At 32.3% G+C, this 24,937-nt stretch overlaps 2 protein-coding genes across 2 annotated transcripts; one reads left to right on the top strand and one right to left on the bottom strand.

Annotated features, from left to right (window-relative positions):
- Window positions 1-2,263: 2,263 nt before the first annotated feature.
- On the bottom strand, window positions 2,264-10,166 carry LOC132751047 (dynein axonemal light chain 1-like). Its single transcript, XM_060741152.1, has 9 exons — window positions 10,056-10,166; window positions 9,926-9,964; window positions 8,003-8,112; window positions 7,397-7,452; window positions 5,568-5,623; window positions 4,544-4,633; window positions 4,044-4,097; window positions 3,715-3,844; window positions 2,264-2,463 (listed from the first exon to the last, which is right to left on the bottom strand). Exons 1-9 carry the CDS (start codon window positions 10,119-10,121, stop codon window positions 2,423-2,425), a joined length of 642 nt encoding a protein of 213 aa, XP_060597135.1. The 5' UTR covers window positions 10,122-10,166; the 3' UTR covers window positions 2,264-2,422.
- A 45-nt stretch (window positions 10,167-10,211) lies between these two features.
- LOC132751048 (small ribosomal subunit protein uS10m-like) lies at window positions 10,212-24,378 on the top strand. The gene is made up of 7 exons (XM_060741153.1): window positions 10,212-10,369; window positions 14,456-14,532; window positions 18,529-18,556; window positions 18,850-18,986; window positions 19,589-19,697; window positions 20,454-20,543; window positions 24,266-24,378. The coding sequence occupies exons 1-7, from the start codon at window positions 10,253-10,255 to the stop codon at window positions 24,335-24,337; spliced, it is 630 nt and encodes a 209-aa protein (XP_060597136.1). The 5' UTR covers window positions 10,212-10,252; the 3' UTR covers window positions 24,338-24,378.
- The last annotated feature ends 559 nt before the right edge of the window (window positions 24,379-24,937 follow it).

Raw genomic sequence — 24,937 nt, 5'->3', positions numbered from 1 at the left:
TAGTGCATTTGTCCTGTTCTTAATTTGTCACTAGCATGTAATGACTCTTTAAGCAGGTGAAATCCAGCTTGCAATGTAGACACGGTGTCCTTTAATAAAGCCATTTCGTTCGCGCACTGACACGAATCGGATCTACGATTCGATTCTGCGTTAACACGTGCAGGCCTAGGCGTTACAATGGAGAGAAGATGTGAACGGGTTTTAGGTCGTCTTGGTGTCGACTCTTGAGCAGACACTGATACGCGTTTGCTCGTACTTATGAGCTCCTTAAGTGAAACAAAATCTTCACCTTGATGTATGGAAGTTAATGTGTGTATATCTCTCGCAAATTTGAGAGGCACGGGATCTCCTTGTTTAGTAAAAACTCTCCGTTTAAGCTCGCAATTTACATCGTATGGGAAGTCCTCAAATTCTCGCAATGCATCAAACAACAATTGCCTAATGTTCTCTAGATCTGGCTCACTCGACGCATAATGTCGTAAAACCCTTTGAACAAACATGTCTCTTGGTACCTCTGTGTACCACTGATTTAGAAGGTTGTATTCATTGAGGTATGTCCCTCCGTCAGGCGTATGATCGGGACCATTGTCTGCTGCGGATTCTGTAATTGGACTAAGGACAGGGGTGGGAGTTAAACCATTTCTATCATTTATCGGCAACTTGACCTCTGTGTTCTCGTCCAGCATCACCGGTGTAAGTTCAACCAGTCCTGGTGAAATTTGTCCATCAGTAGTCAAAGCGTGAGGTGCAGTTAAAGAAAGTGACTGTGTATTGATTGGATTTATTTGGTAAATAGTCGTTTGATTATCGACAAAGGATACATCTCTTACCGTACTATTGTGTGAAGTTTCAATCTACCCATATATCAAGTTTCATTAAAATATTTTCAGTACTTTTTGCGTTATCGCGAGATCCAGTTTTGTGGACGGACAGACGGACGGAGGGTAAACCTAAAGTCCCCTCAGGTAAACCGGTAGGGGACTAATAATTGCCAACGCATTGCAGATTAGAGATGATAATTTCAACTCCAGTCACCTATACAATTCATTTGCAATTGAAATCAAGAAAAAATAATGATTTAAAAGGTATAAAGTAACGCTATATCTTATGAAATATTTTTATATTAATTTATCACAGTAAAATTGTATAGTTTCCATTATCTTATAGTCAACTTGTAATATAGACTGTCTAAATTATTTTACACAAATGAATATTGTAGGCAAAAAGAAAAAAAAATGTTCCAGAACAAAATATGCTGCTGTTTTAAGTAGATTTTTATTTTTTAGCAATTATTTCATACAAGCTTCATTCACTTTTAGGGCAAAAAAAAACCTTTTTACTTTCATACAAGTTTTTTTGAAGCAATTGTTTTTAAAATTCAAACAATAATATTTGCTGCAAATATATAGCTTATTACACTTAAATAATTAGTGTCCAATCTTAACAAGTTCATTTGAATAACAATCAGAATTGAATGAAAGCTGGATTGAATATAACTATAGATATTTATTTTCACAGTAATCTAGGATTAGGTGGCAAATTTTGGAAACCAATCTCTTTTATACTATTATAAATGATGACCACAATATCCTCACCAAATTCTTTCAAACTCTTTAAATTCCTAGTGGCAATAATGACTCCACATACCACTAGTTTGTAGTCAGTTAGGTGTTCTCTGACAAACATACTATATAGCCGAGTCAAATTATTTTGATTCTATAAATCTAAAATACCCAGCTCGAAATTCAAGTCTCTTTGATTAAAAAAAGCATTGTAAACAATTTTAAAAATCTACAATAAAAAAAAAACAGTTAAATATAATCTCTTATACAATTTATACAAATAAGTTTAGAAATTGTGTCTAAATACTTTAAATGTAGTGGTACACTTTTTTTTAAAATAAATCATCAGCCATTCTTTACTTGTAATGATTTTATGCCACAAACAACAAAAGGTTGAAAAGGGTTGTAATAAGAATCTTCCTCATGATATTATATACATGTACAATAATTTTTAATGATCTTAAAGCAGCATGTCTCCAGACTTGTGCTAATTTTCATGAAAATTTTGAAAAGGTATTTAAAAGTATAATAATGTGAAGTTAACAGAGAAAATAATTTACACATTGCAAATGGCACTAACAATCCATGTAAATTACCAAAAAGAGGTCAAAATATGTAAAAATAGTCCTTACTGCATTAGTCACGCAGTAGAAATATGGTGATAAATACTGTAAAAACAGTCATGAATCCCACAAATCATCTAATTTTTTACTTGAATCTTTTTACTTTTCTTTAAATCTTAGTACATTTTTACTCCAATTTGATTTTCTTAAAATATTTTGTCTCATCTGGAGGTATGCAGCTTTAATGGTTATTTATGGCACTATTCAAAGTTTTAATATATTTCCATGTTTCACACATCAATCTTCGTCCTCCTGGTCCTCACGAATAACTGTGAACCCTGGAGAAAAAAAAGCAACAGAATTTTTCATATTATCAAATGTAGTATTTAAGCTGCAGTGAGTTTTCAGTCATGCCAACACCTTTAAAGTCTTATAGAAGACACAATGTTACCCCCTGTGAGTTTTTATTTAATGCTTAACCCTTACTACGCAAAATGGACTTAGCCATCTCTCGATCTGTACACAACTGTTCATCATTTTACAGAAAGCTATTAAACTATGTACTGTCTGAATTGCAAACAATGCACACTATGATCAGATGCTGGCTAATCTTGGCCAGCACAGGTTGCATGGGTAGACTCGGTTACCGCTATATGTAGTATGCTAAAGATTAAGCAGGAACCTTGGTAAGAACCACAAACTTCTCGCAAGTTACATCAGCCCTAGATAGCTACCACTGCATGACAGACTTTACCGAGAACATTGAGTAGCGAGTGATTTAAAGAGGTCAAGTTCACTTGTTAAAAGAGGACACTATCTCTTTAACTCTTAGTCTTATGGTACAGATGTTACAGTGACATTATGCACATCTATGCATAGATAGTGAGTCTACAGGTAAAAGTTTTAAAAAAAACTTTACATTTTGGCAAATTTTTTTTTAATTTAGTATTTTACTTCACAATAATAATCAATAACCCATGAAAAATTCTAAAAATGTCCTGAAGAATGTATCTGTAATGGTCAAATGATAAAAAGAGCAGGCCCGTGTTTTCATATTTTAGGCAGTTTTTATATTTTTTCTTTACCATATTTTCATTCTTGAATTTCTGTCAATGACCATTGAAATATTTAACTTTTTGAAATACATAACTTATTAAACATTTCTAAAAAAGAAACAAAAAATGAGCAGTTTGTCACTTTAAACTTCAAGGCCACATAGCAACAGCTTCTTGTAAGATTAATAATCTTCATGACTAACAATTAAAAGAGCCTGTAAATTGATAACTAATTGTTATTATCCCTTAATATCCTAAATGAACTTGCCCATCTTTCAATCTAGAAACAACTATTCATCATTTTTAGGGAAAATTTCAAAATATGTGCTGATATAACAGTGAACAGTGCAGACCATAATCAGACCTTATGCATGGGTAGAATCCATGGCCACCAAGCCCAAGCTAAATGTTAAAGATATGGAAACTTTAGGAACATCTAACTTTGCAATTATCATACTTGGGTTTAGCTCAGTTTGTCATAACCAATATAATCAAATCTCATTATTTTCCTGAAAACAGTAATACCAAACATACCATCTAGACGCTTCAATTTTGGTAGCTTCTTTGTTATTGTTTCAGTATAGTTTTCACTGCTTACTTCAGAAAGGGCATCTGCCAGAGGATTGCCAACAAAACCAAGCTCTATCATACATGGCAAGTCTGCCTGAAAATAACATCCAAGTATATTGTAGCATTGTATGAAAACACTAGTAAGCAAATAATGCCACATAGTAAATCGAGTCTATATACTTTTCTATGGTATCAAGAAGTTTGTTGTAATATTATATACCACAACACACTATTAAACTTTTAAGGTCTTCTTGTATTTCCCACATATGAAACAGTGATTTAAAAACACTTACCAGTTTCATGAATTCGTTCATATCTTTCACATTGTTTTGTCGAATGTAGAGAATCTGAAATATACAGCAAAAATTTGTTTTGTTGTTGTCTATTAAATATAAGTAATCAACTTATACTGCTGAAGTTTGTAAGCTGTATTATATAAAAGTTTTAAGCATGTCAAGACTAAGTGACTTCAGGGACATTTTCATCTTTTTATGTGTGCTTAAACTGGGAAAAAGATGTGTGGCATTTCGGGAATTTTCTTCGAAATTAAAAATTTCTTTTCAAAAATACCTCTTACAAAACTTATAAGTTTTGTTCAAGTTTATGAAAAGGTAAATATCAACTTATCAAGTGCTTTCACTGTGTTTGTAACAAATGATTTTGGTTACACTACATAATTATTGTAGCATATCAAAAACTTTTGGGGATAAAATAAATCTATGTCCTATTTCTTATTCAAATGACTATGATGCTATTCATAAATATTGATTTGATAAATCTTAATATAATGTACCTTTAGTTTCTTCAACACATTGATTCCCTTCAACTTCTCAATGTTGTTGTAAGATATCCACAATTCTTCAAGTGTGTCACCAACAGCTTCCTATGATTAACAGAAAATTAGCACACATGTAGTTCTTGTTTGTTTGTTTAATTGGATTTTACACAGACAATATAGGTCATATGGCGACATTCCCACATTACTGGTGGAGGAAGACCTCAGGAGCCCTTCTATGCATTATTTCAGGCAAGAATGGGCACCTGAGTAGCACCACCGATGTACAGAAAGTTAGCTGGATAGCTCCTCACATGAAAGAATCCAATGTCCCTCTCGGGATTCGAACCCACAGCGGTGAGGAGCAAGTGGTTTGAAGTTAACAACCTTAAACATTCCGCCAAAAACGCCCCATTACACATGTAGTTTAGTATACATGTAGTTTCATATATGTGTATTGCATAATATCATGAGTTAACAACTTAATTGCTACTATGGTGGACACACTTTCAGATGAGTGCCAACTTGATATAGAATTTCAGTCAAATATCAGTTTATATAGTGTTCATCCTGTATTCTTTACAAGTAATGGATTGCTTTACAGCTTACTTGAAAACTGTCCTGTATAAATAATTTGAAACAGGTATGGAACAGTAGAAAACTGTGACATTATGGCTATGTGTATCAAAATTAACCATATTTGCCAAGAAAATAGATTCAAAGACATTAAATCAACGTAATTATCTACCTTCTGTAACAAGGCAGGCAAATATTAATTGCCTAATAAAAAAGCATAATAAAAATATTTAAAGAAATTCCAATATTTCTTAACAAAAGTGCGCCTTTATTCTTACACAGTTAGAACCATGCTAATTTGACACACTTCTACCTTCTTTAAAAGCCAGTGTTTTTATGAAATATAATCAGTTGATACACTGTAATAAGATGCTACAATGATATTCTTTAACAACAATCCTTGACAGAAGTTTTCCAGGAATATTCCAATTTCAATTAAACTGTAAAAGGAAAATCCAATGCTCACCAATCCAGTCAATGACTTTATACTGTTTCTAGCCAATGATAGAATTTTCAGATGCTCTGAAAATAAACATCTTGATGTTAACAACTTCTTTAATTCATTCCAAAAATTAAAACAATACATTAATCATCTTATTCAAATATGAAGCATAAATTTCAGGTCTCTATTTATCTGCATTTTAAAGGGGTTTATTTAGTGCAGCATATATATTTAAAGATTCAATATGTATCCAATAGTTTTATGAAAGTTAATATATAAGCACTGATCAAAACGTCAAAAGTAATGAAAACAATGAACTATTGAAGAGTTTTACACACAGTCGCACAATACCTATCCCTTGTTAACGTTAAAATAAACCTTACTAATCATACATTATTATACAACTACAGTAGAACTTCGATGTGTAATTAGATTAGATATGTTGATTTTCTGAACGCGTTCAAGTGCAATGAAAGGCCTGATTTTTCTTAATTAAAACCTTTATTATGATTTGCCAATTTTTTTCCATGTGTCAAAGTTTTTACATGGTCTGTAACATATATTTTAAGGAAATTCAGGGTGTCCATTTGACCCTTAAAATGACTCTTTGACCCTTCAAATTTCCAAAAGGCCTGATTTGACTCTCAGGATTTTAACTGGAGGGTCATATTTTGTTAAAATAATGGGGATTTGACCTTGTAGTAGGTAAAACTTAGTTTTAATGAACCTCAGGATTTCAAGAATAGTGAACACCCTGAAATTTTAACATAAATATGTGGAAGTCTAATTGAATATTTTGCACCTTTTCGAGATATTCTTCACATCTTTTCTGGATGCTACATGTAAGATGATTGCAGATCAACTTGTATGACAGGTGTTAATAATACAGCAGTGTGTTCTTATAGCCTTTGTTGGCATTAAAATGTTTGAAAATGATGACTTTTTTATTATCATTCTAATAAATCATGTTATCCAGAACTCAGTAATGGAGTTTTTTTATTGGAGCTAATCACCAGGTACACACAAACTTTTACAATTCATGGTGCATTTTTGGTCACAATAGATAAGTCAACCTGTTGCACTTATATTGTGAAACTGTATTGTAAAAGTTTGTTTGTTAACCATACATTTAATAGATGGGAAAAAACACAAAATATTGTGAATTCTTGAGTAAGTCTAAATGCCATAGATAATAGTTATATTTAAAAGTAAACAGAATGAATTAGTTTTGATGACCCAATGTCATGTGATAATCACACAGGATATATTTATTATAAGTTAGTTTAGTTATCGACTTTTGCACTTCACATGTAAATGTAGATGGCTCGATATTTTGTCATGAATTTGAGATTGATTCAATAAATGAGTTGAAGTCCTGGGGTGTAGAAGTTTTTGAGCAAGTTTCTATCAATTTTGACTTACCGAAGTTCTACTGTAGATATTATTCACGGCATATACATTAATTAATAGCATTACTGATTAAGAAGAATTATTTTGTTTTTTTTCTATGACATTAATGGATTACACAACAAAACCCTGCAAAGCATTTATATCACACAATATAATTGTCCTTCTAAATTGGTTTAAACATTCTTTTTTATTAAATAATAGAAATCTAAAAATATTTATCAACTTTGAAAACAACCTTATTCAGCCCAATCTGTTTTAAACAAAAACCAGTATTCAGATGATTTCAGATACAGTGAAATCTCTGCAGTGCAACACCCTAGTTTTTAATGTGAATTTATCACTGCTTTTCTTTTTTTCAGTCTAAACCACTTTAGTAATACATTCATCAAATTAATAAAGCTAATTAAACAAATAATACAATCATTTCTCTGCACTCAACTTACTCAAACCATTTAGGTTTGCAATCTTTTCAATAACATTTGTAGAAAGAGCAAGTTGTCTGTAATAGCATAAGTTAATGTAGAAATAACTTTGTAAAGAAATAAAAGAACAACATTAAAGATAAAAAAAATAAAATAATAATACATTTAGATCTAAATCATAATTACAGACAAAAATTTTACTGTCAAATTTGTAAAGTTTCATGCATATCAATTTAATAATAGAATGATAATAAAGTTGTACACAATCAAACTAAAATAAATTCTGTATAAACCAATAAAGTTGTATATAAATTTGTAAAAATATACAAATGTATACTTGTATGAATTAAGGATAATTATGCTATACAGTATAAAAGGATTTAGAAAAAAATATTTAAATATACATGTATGTAAATTAATATACAATGTATGATACCATTATACACTTATTTTAAGTATTTATAATTCCAAGCAGTAAACTTTATATTCAAATGGTTTAAAAGATGCAATTTAGGAAATCTTGAAAATAAATAAAAAGACAGAACTGGGTACTTAATGTTGATCTGTAAAAAATATAACATAATATAATTATTAATATAATATAAGAAATATAACACAATAACTTACTCGCAGTTATTGAGTGTAGATAGAGAAGCATCCATCTTTTCTATTGGAGGTATCTGTCCATACAGCATGACTGCCTTAGACTCACCGGCTTTACATTTCTCTTTCTCCTCCTGAAAAAAACAATTATGATGATATATTAGATGAATGTCATTATCATTTGAATGACGATACTTTAAATTCTTTGTAGCATGCTGCAAAAACACAATGTAATGTTTACACATGTTTTGTTTTATTCAATAAATGTTGATAAGCCTGATTATGCAGAACACTGATTAAACTTTCTGTACTCTGTTCTGTTAAAGTCCTGGTTAAAGCGTTGTTAACACAGTGGTATCATACTTAATTTTTATAATTTTAATAATAGAATGAAATAAAAACAGCACGACTAGTTGGAGACCACCAAAACCGGACAACCACCAAACCCGGACGGCCCCGGAAATGCTTAATTTAGTATTTTCGTTGTCAGTCACTTTTTATCAACGATAAGTGCATGTTTCTTTTAAAATTAAGAAAATAAATTTATTTCAACCTCCGTAAATGGTAATATTTTAATGTCTATTTCAAGAATGTTGACGTTGAAATTTGGGGGTCAAGAAAGCAATGCCTGACCTCATATACCAGCTATAATCATTTGCAGAGTGAATAATGGAATATCCAAAACTTCAGCATTTGTTGCTGACATATAGTATATCATGTTAAAAATCAAAACACCCAACTTTTTACCTGAATTAAATCACATCATGTACATATCTGTCCGGACACATATGGTACTGTAGTGTAGACAATTTAGGTAATTTTGATACCCTCCTTGTCGAGCCTCAGATATAAGTGTCAATACAATCAGAAATAAACAAACTAGTTTGTTAGTTAGGAGAAGAACCAAGCTGAACTGTGTCAAATTTATTGGTATCTAGATTAAAATTATGAAATCTGTATGGAAAAATGTTCCAAAAGTGTGCGGTTGATGGTCTCCAACCAGTAAACTTGTGAAAAATTTTGCCAAACTACACTACGTTAGCAACATGAATGTCATAATTAACCAAACAATTCAACAGAATATAAATGAACAACTGAGAACAGTAGAAGTATATATGACGAGAGCCACCAAAAAAGCTTAGGGGCCACCATTGACTTTTTCTTACTTTTTTATGTCAAACACATCCGGGGAAGAATATTGTAGTAAGAATACTCCTAGAAAATAAAATTTTCTTGGACAAAAGGTTTGGTCTTAGAATAGGTTCTTATTACAATAAGGCAATATATGGTTAATTCCCCCTGGGGGCATTTCCCGTTTAGGTGTGATCTGGTTATAAGCTGTATAATCTGAATGATACCTTATTTCATATTGATGCAAGCCACAAGTGCTGACTCCCTCCTTAGTCTGCATGATTCAAGAAACAAGGATTCAGCATCAATTTATCTTTGTTTCAAGTTTGAATTTGAAATATATGTGCTAGAGCTAATTCATTAATAATGTAACAAAAACATTAAAGCAGCACGCCTCCAGATTATAACTTATTATCATGAAAATTTTGAAAATGTATTTGAATGTATAATATTGTGAAATTACCAAAAGGAAGCCATTTGCCCATTATCAATGGCACTTACAAGCCATGTAAATTACCAAAAAGTGGTCAAAATATGCATAAATAGCACTTACTGTAGAAATGCAGTTGTAAATACTAAAAAATCAGTCATTAACCGCACATAACATGTAAAATATTACTTGAATCTTCAACCATTTTACGTTTCCTAAAATTGTAGTACATATTTTTCAAGTTTGACTTCATTGAAATATTTTGACTCATCCGGAGGCATGCAGCTTTAAGAAATAAAATTTTAGCCTGTAAAACATTGTGCACGAAAAATAATGGGTACGAATGTGACGGGTGTTTCACATTTTGTTGAAATTATAATACTTACAAATCTTGTTATTGCCTCTTTGATTGTCGTTGCCTTTGCCTGAAATAGAAATGAATATAATTTAAACACTGAATTTATAATGATAAACTTAAAACGAGTAATTATTAAATAAGATTTTAGTTTTACTGACCATGGTCGATAACTTGTTGTAGCAACACTTAACTGCGGGACATACAGTATCTTCTATTTTCGTCATTAAAAAAATCTCATTTTATCATACAAATTATTCAATTTAAAAGGGATAAATCATATAAATTCCATAGATTATATAATATTCGCATTGAATTGAAATTGAAAGATATTTTTAACAGTGATCTGCAGAAAAAAATGGCAGCCTCCATCACAAAAACATTGCCAAGAACAATTAATTTAATATCTAATTGCATGTATGGCACATCGAGAATTGCATGTTGTTGTAGACTATCATCGCTTTTAAAATGTCACGTAAGTATGACATTTAGTCATTTGCATACATGTGTGATGTAGCAGTAACATGAAACAAGGACACGATTTGCCCATTAAACTATTCGACCCCAATAAATATTTAAAATTTCATCTCTCTTTGATTATGATATCAACAAAAAGATCATTAATGTTCAAAGAATTTATGTTTTTTATTATTCTCAATTAAAATGTTACTAAAAATTATGAAGTATGTGGTTCAAAAGCATGTTGTAAAATAATTCCTACCAAGAGCTGTACATAGTGTCATGTTCTGATGGATTTTATATACTGTTACTGTTAGTTAGAGTCTAACCACAATCTGTTTTAAATTGTTGTCCGTTACATTACTGTAACATAACTGCATATAAATATTTGTTTCAATTTCATTGACTTGGTCAACTCATGTGCATGTTAAGTGTTGTGAAGAAGATGGAAACTGATACAGAATCTGATTAATAAAACTCATATTTAAGCTTGTCTATTTGAATAAAAGTGGGGCTATTCTGTTCCATCTGTATAGGCATAGCACTTTGGTTAAAGTTTAACATGCAGCTTTTTATACACCGTCACATCTCAGCTAGACAGCTACCACTAAAGATATTTCTTATAGTAACTTCACACACTAATTTGAGATTAAAAGGAGGTCATTTAACAAGACCCAAAACTCTAGCTTGGATTGGATTTTGACAAAATTATAGCCCCTTTTGAATTTTGAAAATTCATAATGTTTTGCATAAAACAGCAATCTTCAAAACTACTGAAGAACTTCACTTGAAATTTATGACATATTTTTGGAATCATTATTTTAGTTCACTAGTATCCATGGCCCCATCACTCTGAATTCTGAAATGGATTTTGACTGATTTTAGCACTTTGCAAACTTGATAATTCTTGGTTAAACTTTAGCATGTAACATCAATCATCAAAGCTGCTGATGATCTTTACTTGATCATACATTGCTTAAGGACACTGTCAAAGGCCCGCAACTCTGACATGAATTTTATTGGCCTTTGACAGCGACCTCCAATTATGATCCTTAACCCATTACTTCATGAGCATTTCCTGAAAAATGGCTGTTTTCATTGAAAAGCCTCCTGTTACAAGTTCAAATTGCTATTTTTCCACCAACTGATTTTAAAGTGCTGCAACTTCTCAATGGATTGAGAAAGAGTCAAAGGCTTTACACATCAGCATCAGTTCAACCTGGGGCCATTTTTAGCCTCTCACAAGTCCAAAATTTTTCTTGGAGATGAGGGGGTCAGTGACCAAACCACCAAACAGAAAGGGGCACATTCCCCCTCTTGCACCCCCTTGATGTATCTTTTTGATAGGGGATGGCGCCGAAAAGTGATCACTTTTTTTAACACCATTTCTCAAATGAAAACAAGTGTTTGGGGTCTAAATAGGGCATTTTTTTTACTATATGAGGCCTCAAAAGGGCAGGGGGGTAAAAAGGCGTGAAAAGACATCTATGAAGAAATGAGTCAAGCAATGTATGAATTTTTTCGCATTCAGTGCTACTTTCTTCATGTTAGAAGCATTTGACATGCTCTGAAACCATTACTTAATGTTTTAAAACTCACGTTTACACTTTTTAGCTCGACTATTCGCAGAATAATCGAGCTAATGCAGTCACCCATTTGTCGGCGTCGGCGTCCCTGTGGTAAAGTTTTTGTATGTAAGCTGGTATCTCCATAACTACTGATGGGAATGGCTTGAAACTTCACACACTTGTTCTCTGTGATTATCTAAGATGATTGGCACAAGTCCCATAACTCTGATTTGCTTTTTTTCATAATTATGCCCCTTTTTCGACTTAGAAATTCTTGGTTAAGTTTTTGTATGTAAGCTGGTATCTCCATAACTACTGAAGGGAATGGATTGAAACTTCACACACTTGTTCTCTGTGATTATCTAAGATGATTGGCACAAGTCCCATAACTCTGATTTGCTTTTTTTCATAATTATGCCCTTTTTCGACTTAGAAATTCTTGGTTAAGTTTTTGTATGTAAGCTGTTATCTCCATAACTACTGAAGGGAATTGATTGAAACTTCACACACTTGTTCTCTGTGATTATCTAAGATGATTGGCACAAGTCCCATAACTCTGATTTGCTTTTTTTCATAATTATGCCCCTTTTTCGACTTAGAAATTCTTGGTTAAGTTTTTGTATGTAAGCTGTTATCTCCATAACTACTGAAGGGAATGGATTGAAACTTCACACACTTGTTCTCTGTGATTATCTAAGATGATTGGCACAAGTCCCATAACTCTGATTTGCTTTTTTACATAATTATGCCCCTTTTTTGACTTAGAAATTCTTGGTTAAGTTTTTGCGTGTAAGCTGGTATCTCCATAACTACTGAAGGGAATGGATTGAAACTTCACACACTTGTTCTCTGTGATTATCTAAGATAATTGGCACAAGTCCCATAACTCTGATTTGCTTTTTAACATAATTATGCCCCTTTTTCGACTTAGAAATTCTTGGTTAAGTTTTTGCATGTAAGCTGGTATCTCCATAACTACTGAAGGGAATGGATTGAAACTTCACACACTTGGTCTCTGTGATTATCTAAGATGATTGGTACAAGTCCTATAACTCTGATTTGCTTTTTTTGCATAATTATGCCCCTTTTTCGACTCATGAATTCTTGGTAAAGTTTTTGCATGTAAGCTTGTCTCTCCATAACTACTGAAGGGAATGTATTGAAACTTGAAGAGTTTGTACCTTTTCGGACAATTTTATGTATTCATATAGGTAAGCATTATTATACTCAATGAAACACCCTTGTGACAAATTTTCGAATAGTCGAGCGTTACTGTCCTCCGACAGTTCTTGTTTAAAAAGTAATAATTTATTCATTTTTGAGGCATAATGTGCGTTTAAATCAAAGGGTGAAGTAAAAATATCTAAAAATGACAATGGTAAGTATTTGATTTTTAGTTTCTCTTTCTCAATTTTTAAGACTTTAATTCATATACATGTAAATACTGTAAGTAGTGTGCAATTATTGTGTGATGAAAAGATGACTTTCCAAGTCTATGGACCTGGTAAATGTGAGAATCACGAGGCCTAAGTTCAAGGTGAATATCACATTAGCAAGGTCCATAGACATGGATACATGTATTATCAGAAATCTTAAAAAGAAGATAGATTTATAATATGACCAAATTAAATTCTAAATTTGTAATTTTTCAAAGTTGTCCCAATTTCTTTTTCACGCAAACAAGCTGTAAATAAGAAGACTGAAAGTGCAGAAATTGTTTACCTATTTTCTGCAATACATTCCATTTAAAGTGGCTATCTATTAAAAAAAAAGTTCAGCCTTGTAGGACTTGTATTTTTGAGAGATAGAATGCAGTCTAAATCTGTTATTCACACATGATTGAATGATAATGTATGTTTTACGTAATGTTGTTTTTTATTGGTCAGCTAGTACTCTGAACTGTATGGTTTCTAATAGTTGACGGTTAAATTTAGCGTCACTCTTTATCATATAGTTTATGACATTATGTTGAAGTTTGTTTTGAACAATATAACCAGGTTAATATCTTAGAAAAAAAATTAATAAACTTTTTTAATAATCTACATGTATTAAATCAGGTACTGAAAATGTATAGAGGCAGGTAATAATTGATGTTTCACATATTTAGTACTATATTGTCTTCAAAATATTATAGAGAAAAGGTGTATCAAAATGATAAGTATGTTTGTATTGTGCAGTATAGTATAGTATCGTATAATATATAATTGTATAAGAAGACATCATTCATCAATAAAGGGAGATAATAAATTTGAAAAAAAAAACATGGGCAAATACAGTGCTGTTACAGTTACTCAATACACTAAGTAACTCAATTTAAAATTACCGGCATGTTATCTTGATTGCCATTTAAGTTGAAGATAATAGTGACAGAATGATTTTGCAAAGGTAGTAACTGTGGACTTGACTCACAGCCTATGGGTATCATTTCTAAGTATTGGTATTCTTTTGATTTGACTGGGTGTTTTTATCTTATAGCAGTAAAATCTATCAGAATCTTTATATGTATTTTGAGTATGGATTTATTTATTTTTCAGGAATCACAAGTTACCAGCTATTCTCAAAATCAAGGTAGACATATTTTCACATATTCCCCTCTGAGACAAAGGGATAGGTAAGTTCAACTTTTAAATATTTTGTCATAGCAACTACATGTACATGTATTATTTTGAAATAAATTGTTACAGTTAATAGCTCAGTTGACCAATATCTGCCTGTTTTACCAACCACTTTACCTAGACTTCTAGATGTATAATCACAATAATTTGTGAAATATGAGAGTTTCTTTTCCTTTGAACGCATTGGTAGGGTACAGGACTGGTGTCTTTCCTCGGAAAATCATTTTAAATCATCAATTTTAAATCAAGTTTTTTTCTTTCCTCTTTTGCAGAAATACTATGTTATTTTCCCCACATTTAAGTTAACCCATTACTGCACGAGCATTTTGTGAAAAATGGCTGTTTTCATTGAAAAGTCCCCCTTTACAAGTTCAAGTTGCTATAAATCTATAAAAACTGCTTCAATACTAATCAAACTTGGCACAAATGTTGACTGGACGATTGCCTTTGAAACAACATGCTCAGTCTTAAATTTCCTGTTACCATGGCAACTAGGGGACATCTCAAAAAAGCCAAAATCACTATTTTGCGTTGATTTTTTCCATCAAAATTGATTTCAAAGTGCTGCCACTTCTCAATGGATTGAGATAGAGTCAAAGGCTTTCAGCGTTGGTTACACGTTACCTTATGATCGACCTGGGGTCATTTTTAGCCTCTCACAAATCCAAAATTTTCTTGGCGATGAGGGGGACTACCGCCCCCCTTCAAACCCACCAAACAGAAGGGGGTCATCCCCCTTCTGGCAACCCCCTGATGTATCTTTTGGATGGGGGATGGCGCTGAAAAAGATGTCACTTTTTTAAACAACATTTCTCAGACAAAAACAAGTGTTGGTGGCCTAAATTAGGCATTTTTTCACCATTTGAGAAAGCAAAAAAAAGGGGGGGGGGGTGAAAATTTTTCAGAAACTATCAGATCTTGATTTAGTATATAGATATATAAAGCATCTTCAAGTTCATTCAATTGAAAATTGCATTCATCTGTAATCATGAAATCTTCTAATCTCGTATCTCAAATATTATAATGTTGCTATTCTGCCTACGTGGATTTCACTTGTTGATTTATTTATGTGGTTGTTTTTTTCAAACTTTACCTGAAGGCATATGTTAATGTTTATTTATTGAATAATTATTCATGTTTTTTCAGATTTTCAAATTGTTTACTGTATTTTAACCTCTAAAAAATGTTTACTTGGTCTAAGCACTATATCTACATCTATGAACTAAAATTATGTACCTTTACACTGTATAATCAATAAATTACATCATCTTATGTAACTTGTGAATTTTTTTTTATGCTGTTTTGCAACACTTTGCTACCAGCATATAAAGAGCCACACCAGCCAGAACTTCTGCTCTGCGCTGTTGATTCGGACCAGTTTCAAATTTTCATCTTGATACCCCGATAATTGATAACGAATTGTTCCAAAAATAGAAGTTGGACAAGTCAATTTTTGAAATTCAGCAGGTTAAAAGTGATGAAATGATAGTGATCACTTTTTCATCATACATTTCTGTTTTCTAAAAGTAAATTGTAAATATAAACAGGAAATGCATGATGTCCTTCACTATGACTCTGTGTGAGGAAGTTGTAATAATAAAGATCATGCATTTTTGCAAATAAACTGTAAGCTGATGAAATAAAAAAAAAATCAAGTATATTTATTTGATCATAATTCATCATACATGTAAGTTGTGAATATGGCAGTTATTAATCTCCTCTGGCTGCCATATGGAATTATGTATTACCTATCAGTATTAAAATGTCATTATGTACATTGTGTATAAACAGAAAGGGAAAAAAAACACATTGATTATCTTGAAATGTTTAATCTGTATTCCTATATTAACCTGATAAATAAACAGAAAACAAATTTACTGAATGTTGAAGTGTACAGGTTTGGGATGATCTGGATCAATATTTTCCTCATGTCATTAATTCAGATCATTTATATCTCTCAAACAAGTATACTTGTCTAAAAATCAGATCAGTGTATCAATTTGTCCGAGAAACAGATCAGATGATTGCCATGGTGAATAATTTCTTGTGAAAGTGGTAGCTTTTTCTCTCCAATGTCCAAAATCTGGATCATTCTGGGATGGTTGTCTCAAAATGGGTTCAGGCTCAACAGAATAGTCTAGAAATAAGCACAAAACTTTAAGAAATTAAATTAAAGAATGCCATTGTCTTGAAAAAGGGTCAGAAATTTTGTTGTTTTTCTAAAATTAAAAATTACTTTAGATTACTGATGAAACTAATTAAAAGAAATTTTACTTTACATATATTAATGAAAAAATTAATTTAAAAGAAATTTTTAAGTTATGTACATTTAATTGATGTTCTTGGAAAAATATAAAAGCTTCGTCTTGATAAAAAAAATTGACTTTCAGCTAATAATAATGTTCATTTTATGTTAATGATAAAAAAATTCTAAAAATATCAGTGGTTTTGTATTTGGTGGCCAAACACAGATACTGACACCTGTGGCTTAAATTCTTCAATATTATGTATGAGATATAAGCAGAATTCACAACTTCGGTACTAACTAGTGCTCTTAGGTGATAATCACCATATGTAAAGTTTATATGTACCTTAGTTGGTTTTACTTTTATGCACTCAACACCAGTCATTTGTAACCTCCAACATATGACAGGTGCATAAAAGTTAGAAAGCTGTCCTAGTTACTGGATAATTATATATTTATACAAGCTTACTTCAGTGCACTTTAAAATACACAGATTGTTGTTCACCATGACGAATGTTCTCAACTTGATTACATAATTCAAGTGTGTTTGTTTGTCTGTCTGTACATCTTATCTTACAGGATAAAGATGGGGCTAGGGTTTTTGTGCATCTTTACATTATGAAGGTTATTTTGTACAAACTGTATTTCTCAGTTCTGATGTTAAAAAAAGTCATATATGGAGTCGAAAGACTTTAAGAGCAAATTTAAAGTATACCAAAGGAACAACCCTGTAGTGTATATCCCCTAAGAATGCCTGTCCATATGAGCTTACGTTATTCTGGCAAGATGGAAAAGTCTCAAGTTTTACCTGTACCATTGGCTCCATAATTGACACAATTATTTACCTATCTTGGCATGTTACATATGGTAACTACAGCTTCCATTTCCCCCCAGTTATTTCCCTTTTGTGCACTTTGAAAAGAGCTATGGTTGAGTTATTACAACATGTTTGATATATCTTAAGTTGAATCTGTACAAGTGCATTTAGCACTTTCGAATCAATACAAAGTATATCATCTTGGCAAGGTACATATTTGTGGCATGTGTTTTTGACATATATTGCCCTTTTTTAAACACTGCATGTTGGAAATGTATCAAGTTCAATTTGCAATATCTAAGGGTTACTTGGTTCAAGGTCACCAGTGCTAAAAATAAATTATTGTACTTTTGCTTATACAGTCTTGATAGACTTTTTTCATATTTGGTAGAAATATATCTTGGGTAGCACTTTAACATATGGTTGAGTTTGAGGTCACCAGGTCAAGGGCATTGTTGGTAAAAATAGATTTTTACACTTTATTGACTTTCATATTATGGTAGATATGTATATTGGGTGGTCTAGAGTTTTGTGTCTCTGGTTCAAGCTGTATTTGATAACCTTTGTGTTTTGCATCCTCATCAAATTGTAATGACTTGCCTATTAACAATTTTCTGATAAGAACAAGAGGACATGACTTTGTCAAGTTATACCGGAGGTTAGCCAAAATCATCTGTCTTGTTTCAGTTCCACATGACCGAATCTGCGTTGGTGCCCTGTAAAATTAAACAAACAAACACATTTAAGCTTTTCAGAAAACAATGCACAATATTATACTTGTCACACAAATAGTTATTATTCGTTATATCATAACATACTTGTAAAGTGTCACACGTGGATCACCAATTAGAACAGAAATAATGCTCTCATGCTTTGTATTCAGTTTTTCATGAAAATGTATACAACTTCATATTTTTATTTCATTTCCAGAAATAGTCCAAAAGCAAGTGATACTGTGGTAAGTTGAATAAGAGATTATACTAAAATGTTCATGATTAAAGAGGTAATGTAGAATAATTCTAGTTACTTATGATTAAAGAGATTGTAGAATAATTCTAGTTACTCATTTACTCAAGATTAATGAGGCCTATCACTGCAGTATTCAGATGACTAATTAATTAGTTGGTTACTTTGATATGTTTAAAGGGCTGGTGACATTGGTATGTTACTTGGCAATACAATGTATCCATGCATATGAAAAAGTTTAACATATACACTTTAGTGTTATTAATTTCTCAATGTTTTATATAGGAAGATACAGATGAGCCAGATGTTTTGTATAAGAAGATTATCATTGAGGTCAAAGGTCACGATGAGAGGGTCCTCCGAAGTTACCAGATATTTGTCACATTAGCCTGTAAACATTTAGCCATACCAATATTTCAAGTGTGAGTTATGGTTTATTTCATTAATAATTATTACACATTGTATTTTATCATTTCTTACATGTAAGTTGCCTGTGTTTTTCATTGGTTATATGCTGCAATTAAATTTTATGTTGATTTTCAATTCTTTTGTGAGGGTTTGGCCCTCCTAGACCAGATGACTTATATGTCTAATGATTTAAAGGGTCGAAGAGCCTGCTTGGCTAGGTTTATAATCTATGTGTCTTAAGATATAAATACAGAAGGTCAGTGATTTTACCAAGGAATATTAGTCAAATTTAACCCTGCCTCTGCTGAACTTGTATAATAGATTTTCCATGTTTAGTAATTTGAACCGTCCATTCAAACTTTTAGGGAATTCATTATCAAATCACAAAAATTTGATCTACCTGCAGTAAAGTGGCTGGTCAGACTGCTAGGATGACCAGCCAGGCTCTTTATTGGCGGCAAACACAAATCATTTTCTGTTCTAGCAGGTTGAGGGATTAAAAAGTCATAATATTTTATGAAGGAATTCTATGCCTTTTGCAGGGCAGGGCTGGCTCTAGACTGGTGGCAACGGCTAGCCAACTGTTACATAAACCATGCTACTTGTATTATTTCAGAACAAAACCTAGGGTTCAGTATGAACGTCATTCTGTAGCCAAATCAGTACACATCTACAAGAAGCATTATTCACAGTATGAACATAGAACTCATTTCCTAGTTTTTGAGGTGAGAAGAAAATTTTTCAAACAAAAAAACAAAAACAAAACTAGATAGCAAGGTTTGGAAAAGCCATTTTTGATTTAATACTCATTTGAATAACAAATGTATTTTACTGTTACTTTGAGGTAGGAATTATGGTTCAGTAAAACTGAACCTTTCTCAGGTTTGTGTAATTGACATAAAGCCTGCTGACCATGTTTATTTATCTTAAGGTTGTTTTTTTTATACATCAAATTGCTGAAATTCAGCAACCAACTGTTAAAGAATCTGGGCAGCTGCTATGATGTGTAGGCTGGTCAGATCACTACCCTTCACCTCTGGAGGCCAAACGACTTGGTGACTAGCTTACTTAAGGTTGCTGGTTCTACTCATTTACCCACTTGTACCTGAAATTATTCAAGTAGTACAACTGTACAAGTGGTATCTTTCTCAACTGTTACATCTGGAAACACCACCATTTGACCATTAAGTGTCTGTTAAACTAAAAACATAACACAACAGGTAATAATTAACAGGCTTGACTAAATTTATTAGGACAGATCTCTTCATGGTTTACTAATGAAACCTGTACATTTGATGTACATTTTGAAGGTTCTGTCACAGTTCTTGTAAAAGATGGCTTCACGCCACTTATGTAAATATTAGTTGTGAACAAAAAATTAAAATGCTGTGAACAAAAAATTAAGAGAATTTTCCAGGTTGCTGTCATCAAGAATATAATTCTTAAGCACTTTGCACCTATCAATAATTCTATGTTTTCAGATACATAAATTAACAGGGTCCACAGCAGATACTTTACTAGAATATATCCAAAGAAATCTACCAGAAGGGACAGCCATGAAAGTAACCAGGGTAATTAGATTGATTTCCGTACATCTATTTATTGAATAAATGTATGACAATTAACTCTGTTTCTTGGTTGGAGACAGTTTAAATATTAAAAACAAGTCTTAAAACTTAAGAATAGGAAAAATAAAATTAATGTGATTTAAATACAATTTATATTTTTTAAACTTCAATAATTTTTTATGCATATGTGAATGAGAGATTTTAGGTGTTTCTGAATGATAAATGAATGCATTTATTTTATTTTAACAAATTATTTACATGGCTTGTTCATCAATATGGAAAAAAGTTCATGAAACACACCTATTCCGATTAGATGTTAAATTGTAACGAAAAACAAGGGAGTTCCACTGAGGTACAAATGCCCAAAAACATGAAATTTGATAATCTGACATAGATCAACTGGGGCACCTAAAACTGAAAAATATGCAGATGATAGAATTAAATTGATATTTAGCAAACTTCTTAACCTAATTTGAGTCAATAGCATTTAGACTCCTTTAAATGCTTTTTATTGTGCCCCCACTATGAGGGGGGGCATTTAAATTCCTTACGTCCATCCGTTCTTGTTTGTGTCGCATGTAGCTCAAAAAGTATTTGACCTAATGTCATGAAACTTTACAGGAATGTAGCTCAGCATGTGATATTGTGCACCTGGGTTTCACTTTTGGATTTATTATCTTTTGTCAATGGTACTTGACTCAGTTAAAATTTACAATGATGTCATGAAACTTTACAGGACTGTTTCTCAGGATGTGAAGTTGTGCACCTGATTTTTCGCTTGTGGATTGATTCTGTTTTGTCAGAGTTATTGCCCCTGACTTAGTAAAAATTTATGGGGCATTCTTGGCTGAGTGATTATGGTAGTTGACTTCAAACCACTTGCCCCTCAACGCTGTTGGTTCAAATCCCGACAGATTCTTTCATGTGACGAAGCTATCCAGCCAGCTTACAGAAGTTCGGTGGTTCTACTCAGGTGCCCGTTCATGCCTAAAATAATGCATAGAAGGACACCTGTGGTCTTACTTCACCAGTAAACCTGGAATATCGCCAAATGACCTTTACTGTGTCGGTGTGACATAAAACCCAATCAAACAAACAAAAGTAAATTTGCAATTTTCAATTTGTGTTGTGCGCAGCTCAAAAAGTATTTGACCTAGAGACATGAAACTTTATAGGTATGGTGGTCAGCATGTGTAGTTGTGCACCAGGGGTTTCGGTTGTGGAGTTTTTGTCATAGACTTAGCAAAAGATTTTCAATTTTCAACTTGTGTCATGTTATTGCCCTTGACTTAGTAAAAATTTTCAACTTGTGTGGTATATATCTCAAAAAGTATTTGACCTAGTCATGAAACTACAGAAATAGAGGTTGGCATATGTAGTTGTGCACCTGGGGGTTTGATTGTGAATTTGGTTCAGTATTTGTAGATGTATTGCCCTTGACTTAGTAAAAACCATTCCAAAATGTTCTGTTATGTGTACCTTGAGTGTTTGAGTAAGAATCAACCAACTTTACAGGAATGATGATCAACATCACTGTGAAGCTGTGTACCTGGAGTTTTGCATGTAGATTTGTTTTGTAAGAGTTATTGACCTTGACTTAGTATAAGTTATAGACTTGTTCATGCATAGCTCAAAAAATATTTGACCTGTAGTCCTGAACAGGCTTTCTACTGCCTCTGCCAAAAAAACTAGGGAAAAAGTAGGGCTTTTTTTTTTACCAAAAAGTAGGGCAAAGTAGGGATTTCTGATGTTAAAAAGTAGGGATAAAGTAGGAATTTCTTACCGTTTTGGTTAAGACTTACCATCACCAAGACCACATCAGGCTGTGTGTATCTTCAGTTCAGTCCATGCTTGAAAGACAGGCACCTGAAATTGTTTTTTTATTTCTCTTTAAATACAAGTGCACCAATACAAAATGTTATTTACAATGATAAGGACAAATATAATCAGCAAAACAAACATACAATGAGTATATCTAGCACATAGTTTTAAGAATATTCACATTAGTAAGGCGAGAGCTACTAGATCCTAGTCTATTACATAGTCAAGGTAAATGCAAACAAGCTGTGAATACCAACACCAGGATGTACACTAAAAGCTATATGAACAGGACTGCATGTTAATGTAAGAGCTACATGTACATGTAGGTTAAACTGATGTATATTCATGTTAATATGTTGCATAAAATTATAATATATTAAAAGGGCAAAGGTGATGTCAAACATGCCACAGTGTAGTATTTTAAGGAACAATCTAACTACAACAAGAGGTACAAGTAGGTTACATGTATGCATCCTTTAGTACACTGCCATAGTTACACTTGTAAATACAATCTAGCTGAGAAACAAGCCTAACCCAAGCTTGCTACCAGATTGTTGTGCATTATTGTCAACATGACAATGAAATGATTTGAATTTTTAAGACCTGTCATTTTCATGATTAAGGTTAACATTATATCATGTTGACAAAATGCACAACCATCTGATGGATAGTGATGAAGCAATACCAAGGTATTTGCACATGTTAGATTTTTGTTAAGTGACAATTAAAAGCTTGGAATCTAAATTGATAAGTCACACTGCTGCAACTCTACTCAGACACAAGAGCAATTGGTCAATGCAGTGTTTGATACCCACAGCTGCCAATGCTTTAATCACATTTCAATGTTTTATTTAAACCTTGTAAATTTTTTGATTGATGACTTTGTTTTAAAATTCAAGTAACATGTACATATATGGTCTAATAGACATGGGGAAAATAACACAAACACAAATGAAACCAATAAAAAAATATGTTCTTTTGAATCAGTACAGCATGGCAACTGTGGAATCCCTCAGCTAATGCATTATTGGGAATATTTATAAACCTAATTTAGACATTAATAAGCACTTGGCAGTGTCAAACCTGAGACTGAAGCATGCATTCATTTACAAGAGGAACATGGAAATTATAAAATAGTAGTTATTTAAACAATCAGTATGGTTTCATGTATTTACCTCATAGCCAGAATGTTGCTGAATGTTTTGCGAAGGCACCATGAGTCTTTCAAGGATGGACATCACAAGGAGATACACACACACACACCTGAACTACTCATCAATTGCAACTGAAAATACTACTGAAATACCATTTTAAATATCTTCTTTTTTTTCATTTCATTTCAAAATGAAAAAGTAGGGATAATAGGGCTATTTCAGAAAAAAGTAGGGCAAAGTAGGGATCAAAAGAAAAAAGTAGGGAAAAGTAGGAAAAGTAGGGACCAGTAGAAAGCCTGCCTGAAAGTATACAAGAATGTTGGTCAGCATGTTTAGTTATGCACCTTTGGGTTTGCTTGTGGATTTATTCAGTATTTGTAGAGTTTTTGTCATTGACTTAGCAAAAGATTTTCAATTTTCAACTTGTGTCATGTGCAGCCCAAAATATTTGACCTACAGTCAGTAGATTGACAAAACTGTGGAATGTGGGGAAACCCATGTCCTTTTGACACATTTCTAGTTTTAATCTCATTTAGCTCCATGTTTACTTGGTAAAATTAGTGCGAGTAAATGATCTGAAATCTTGCATACAAATTCTTGGTATAGTGCAACATCAAATGGTATAGAATCTTGGAAACTTATTTCCAGTCCCATCATGTCACCTCAGTGGAGTCCCTTAAAATCCTTTCTCATAAACCTTGCCAAGGTAATAATATATAATTATATTCCTATTATTAAAATACATTTCAGCATCGTCTTGAGAAATTCCCCGAAAATTTGGTACCACCAACTGAAGACCAGGAACAGCTAGAAGCTTCTTGAAATTATTGTTAAATAGATAAATAAAGTGTATTGATAACTTTCTTAGGTTTTATCTTTTATCAAGGTGTCCACATCTCAAGTCAGTGAATGGTTAATTTGATGCTAGATTTAATGCTAGAAAGAGGACTCGAGTGATTTATAAAATTTGAATGAACTTGTTTCACAGAAGGGCTTAAATGAATGTCATCATGTTTTCCTATGTTAATACTTATATATTTACCAACTTAAAATATATTTGTAACCACTGGTTATATAGAATAACTTTAATAAAATTGTTCAGTAGCACCCTTGCTTTTTTTTTCTCATTTAAGTTTATCTTCTACTGGGTTACAAGACATTTTTGTACAAGATCATTACCAAACTTATTCATTATTAACATGTATCTTTAATTATCTATCTTCTTTGGTAGTTCTCACTCACATTTGGTCCAAATAAATAGTTCCTAGCAGTTACAGCGGTCTTCCAACTTAAATATTACTTAAATGCAAGCACTTGCATCAGAGAGAAAAAGCTTCACTAGAAGAGATAAAATCCTAATAAGCGAATGGGTCTGGCATTGAATAGTCCTTTAATAATCTCAATAAGAAGAGTACCTTGGGA

The sequence above is a fragment of the Ruditapes philippinarum genome, unplaced genomic scaffold, assembly GCF_026571515.1.
Source record: "Ruditapes philippinarum isolate M1 unplaced genomic scaffold, ASM2657151v2 ctg1375_1_1_1_1, whole genome shotgun sequence".
In the NCBI taxonomy this organism is placed as follows: Eukaryota; Metazoa; Mollusca; class Bivalvia; order Venerida; family Veneridae; genus Ruditapes; species Ruditapes philippinarum.
This window is presented reverse-complemented; position numbering and strand designations above follow the sequence as displayed.

Excerpts from the sequence above, each read along its gene's own strand:
- LOC132751048 (XM_060741153.1), top strand. The coding sequence starts at position 10,253 with ATGGCAGCCTCCATCACAAAAACATTGCCAAGAACAATTAATTTAATA. Across the intron at positions 10,370-14,455 it reads CATCGCTTTTAAAATGTCAC|GAATCACAAGTTACCAGCTA; the intron begins GTAAGTATGACA and ends TTTATTTTTCAG. Across the intron at positions 14,533-18,528 it reads CCTCTGAGACAAAGGGATAG|AAATAGTCCAAAAGCAAGTG; the intron begins GTAAGTTCAACT and ends TTTCATTTCCAG.
- LOC132751047 (XM_060741152.1), bottom strand. The coding sequence starts at position 10,121 with ATGACGAAAATAGAAGATACTGTATGTCCCGCAGTTAAGTGTTGCTAC. Across the intron at positions 4,098-4,543 it reads ATGTGTTGAAGAAACTAAAG|ATTCTCTACATTCGACAAAA; the intron begins GTACATTATATT and ends TGTATATTTCAG. Across the intron at positions 2,464-3,714 it reads AAAATTGAAGCGTCTAGATG|GGTTCACAGTTATTCGTGAG; the intron begins GTATGTTTGGTA and ends TTTTTTCTCCAG.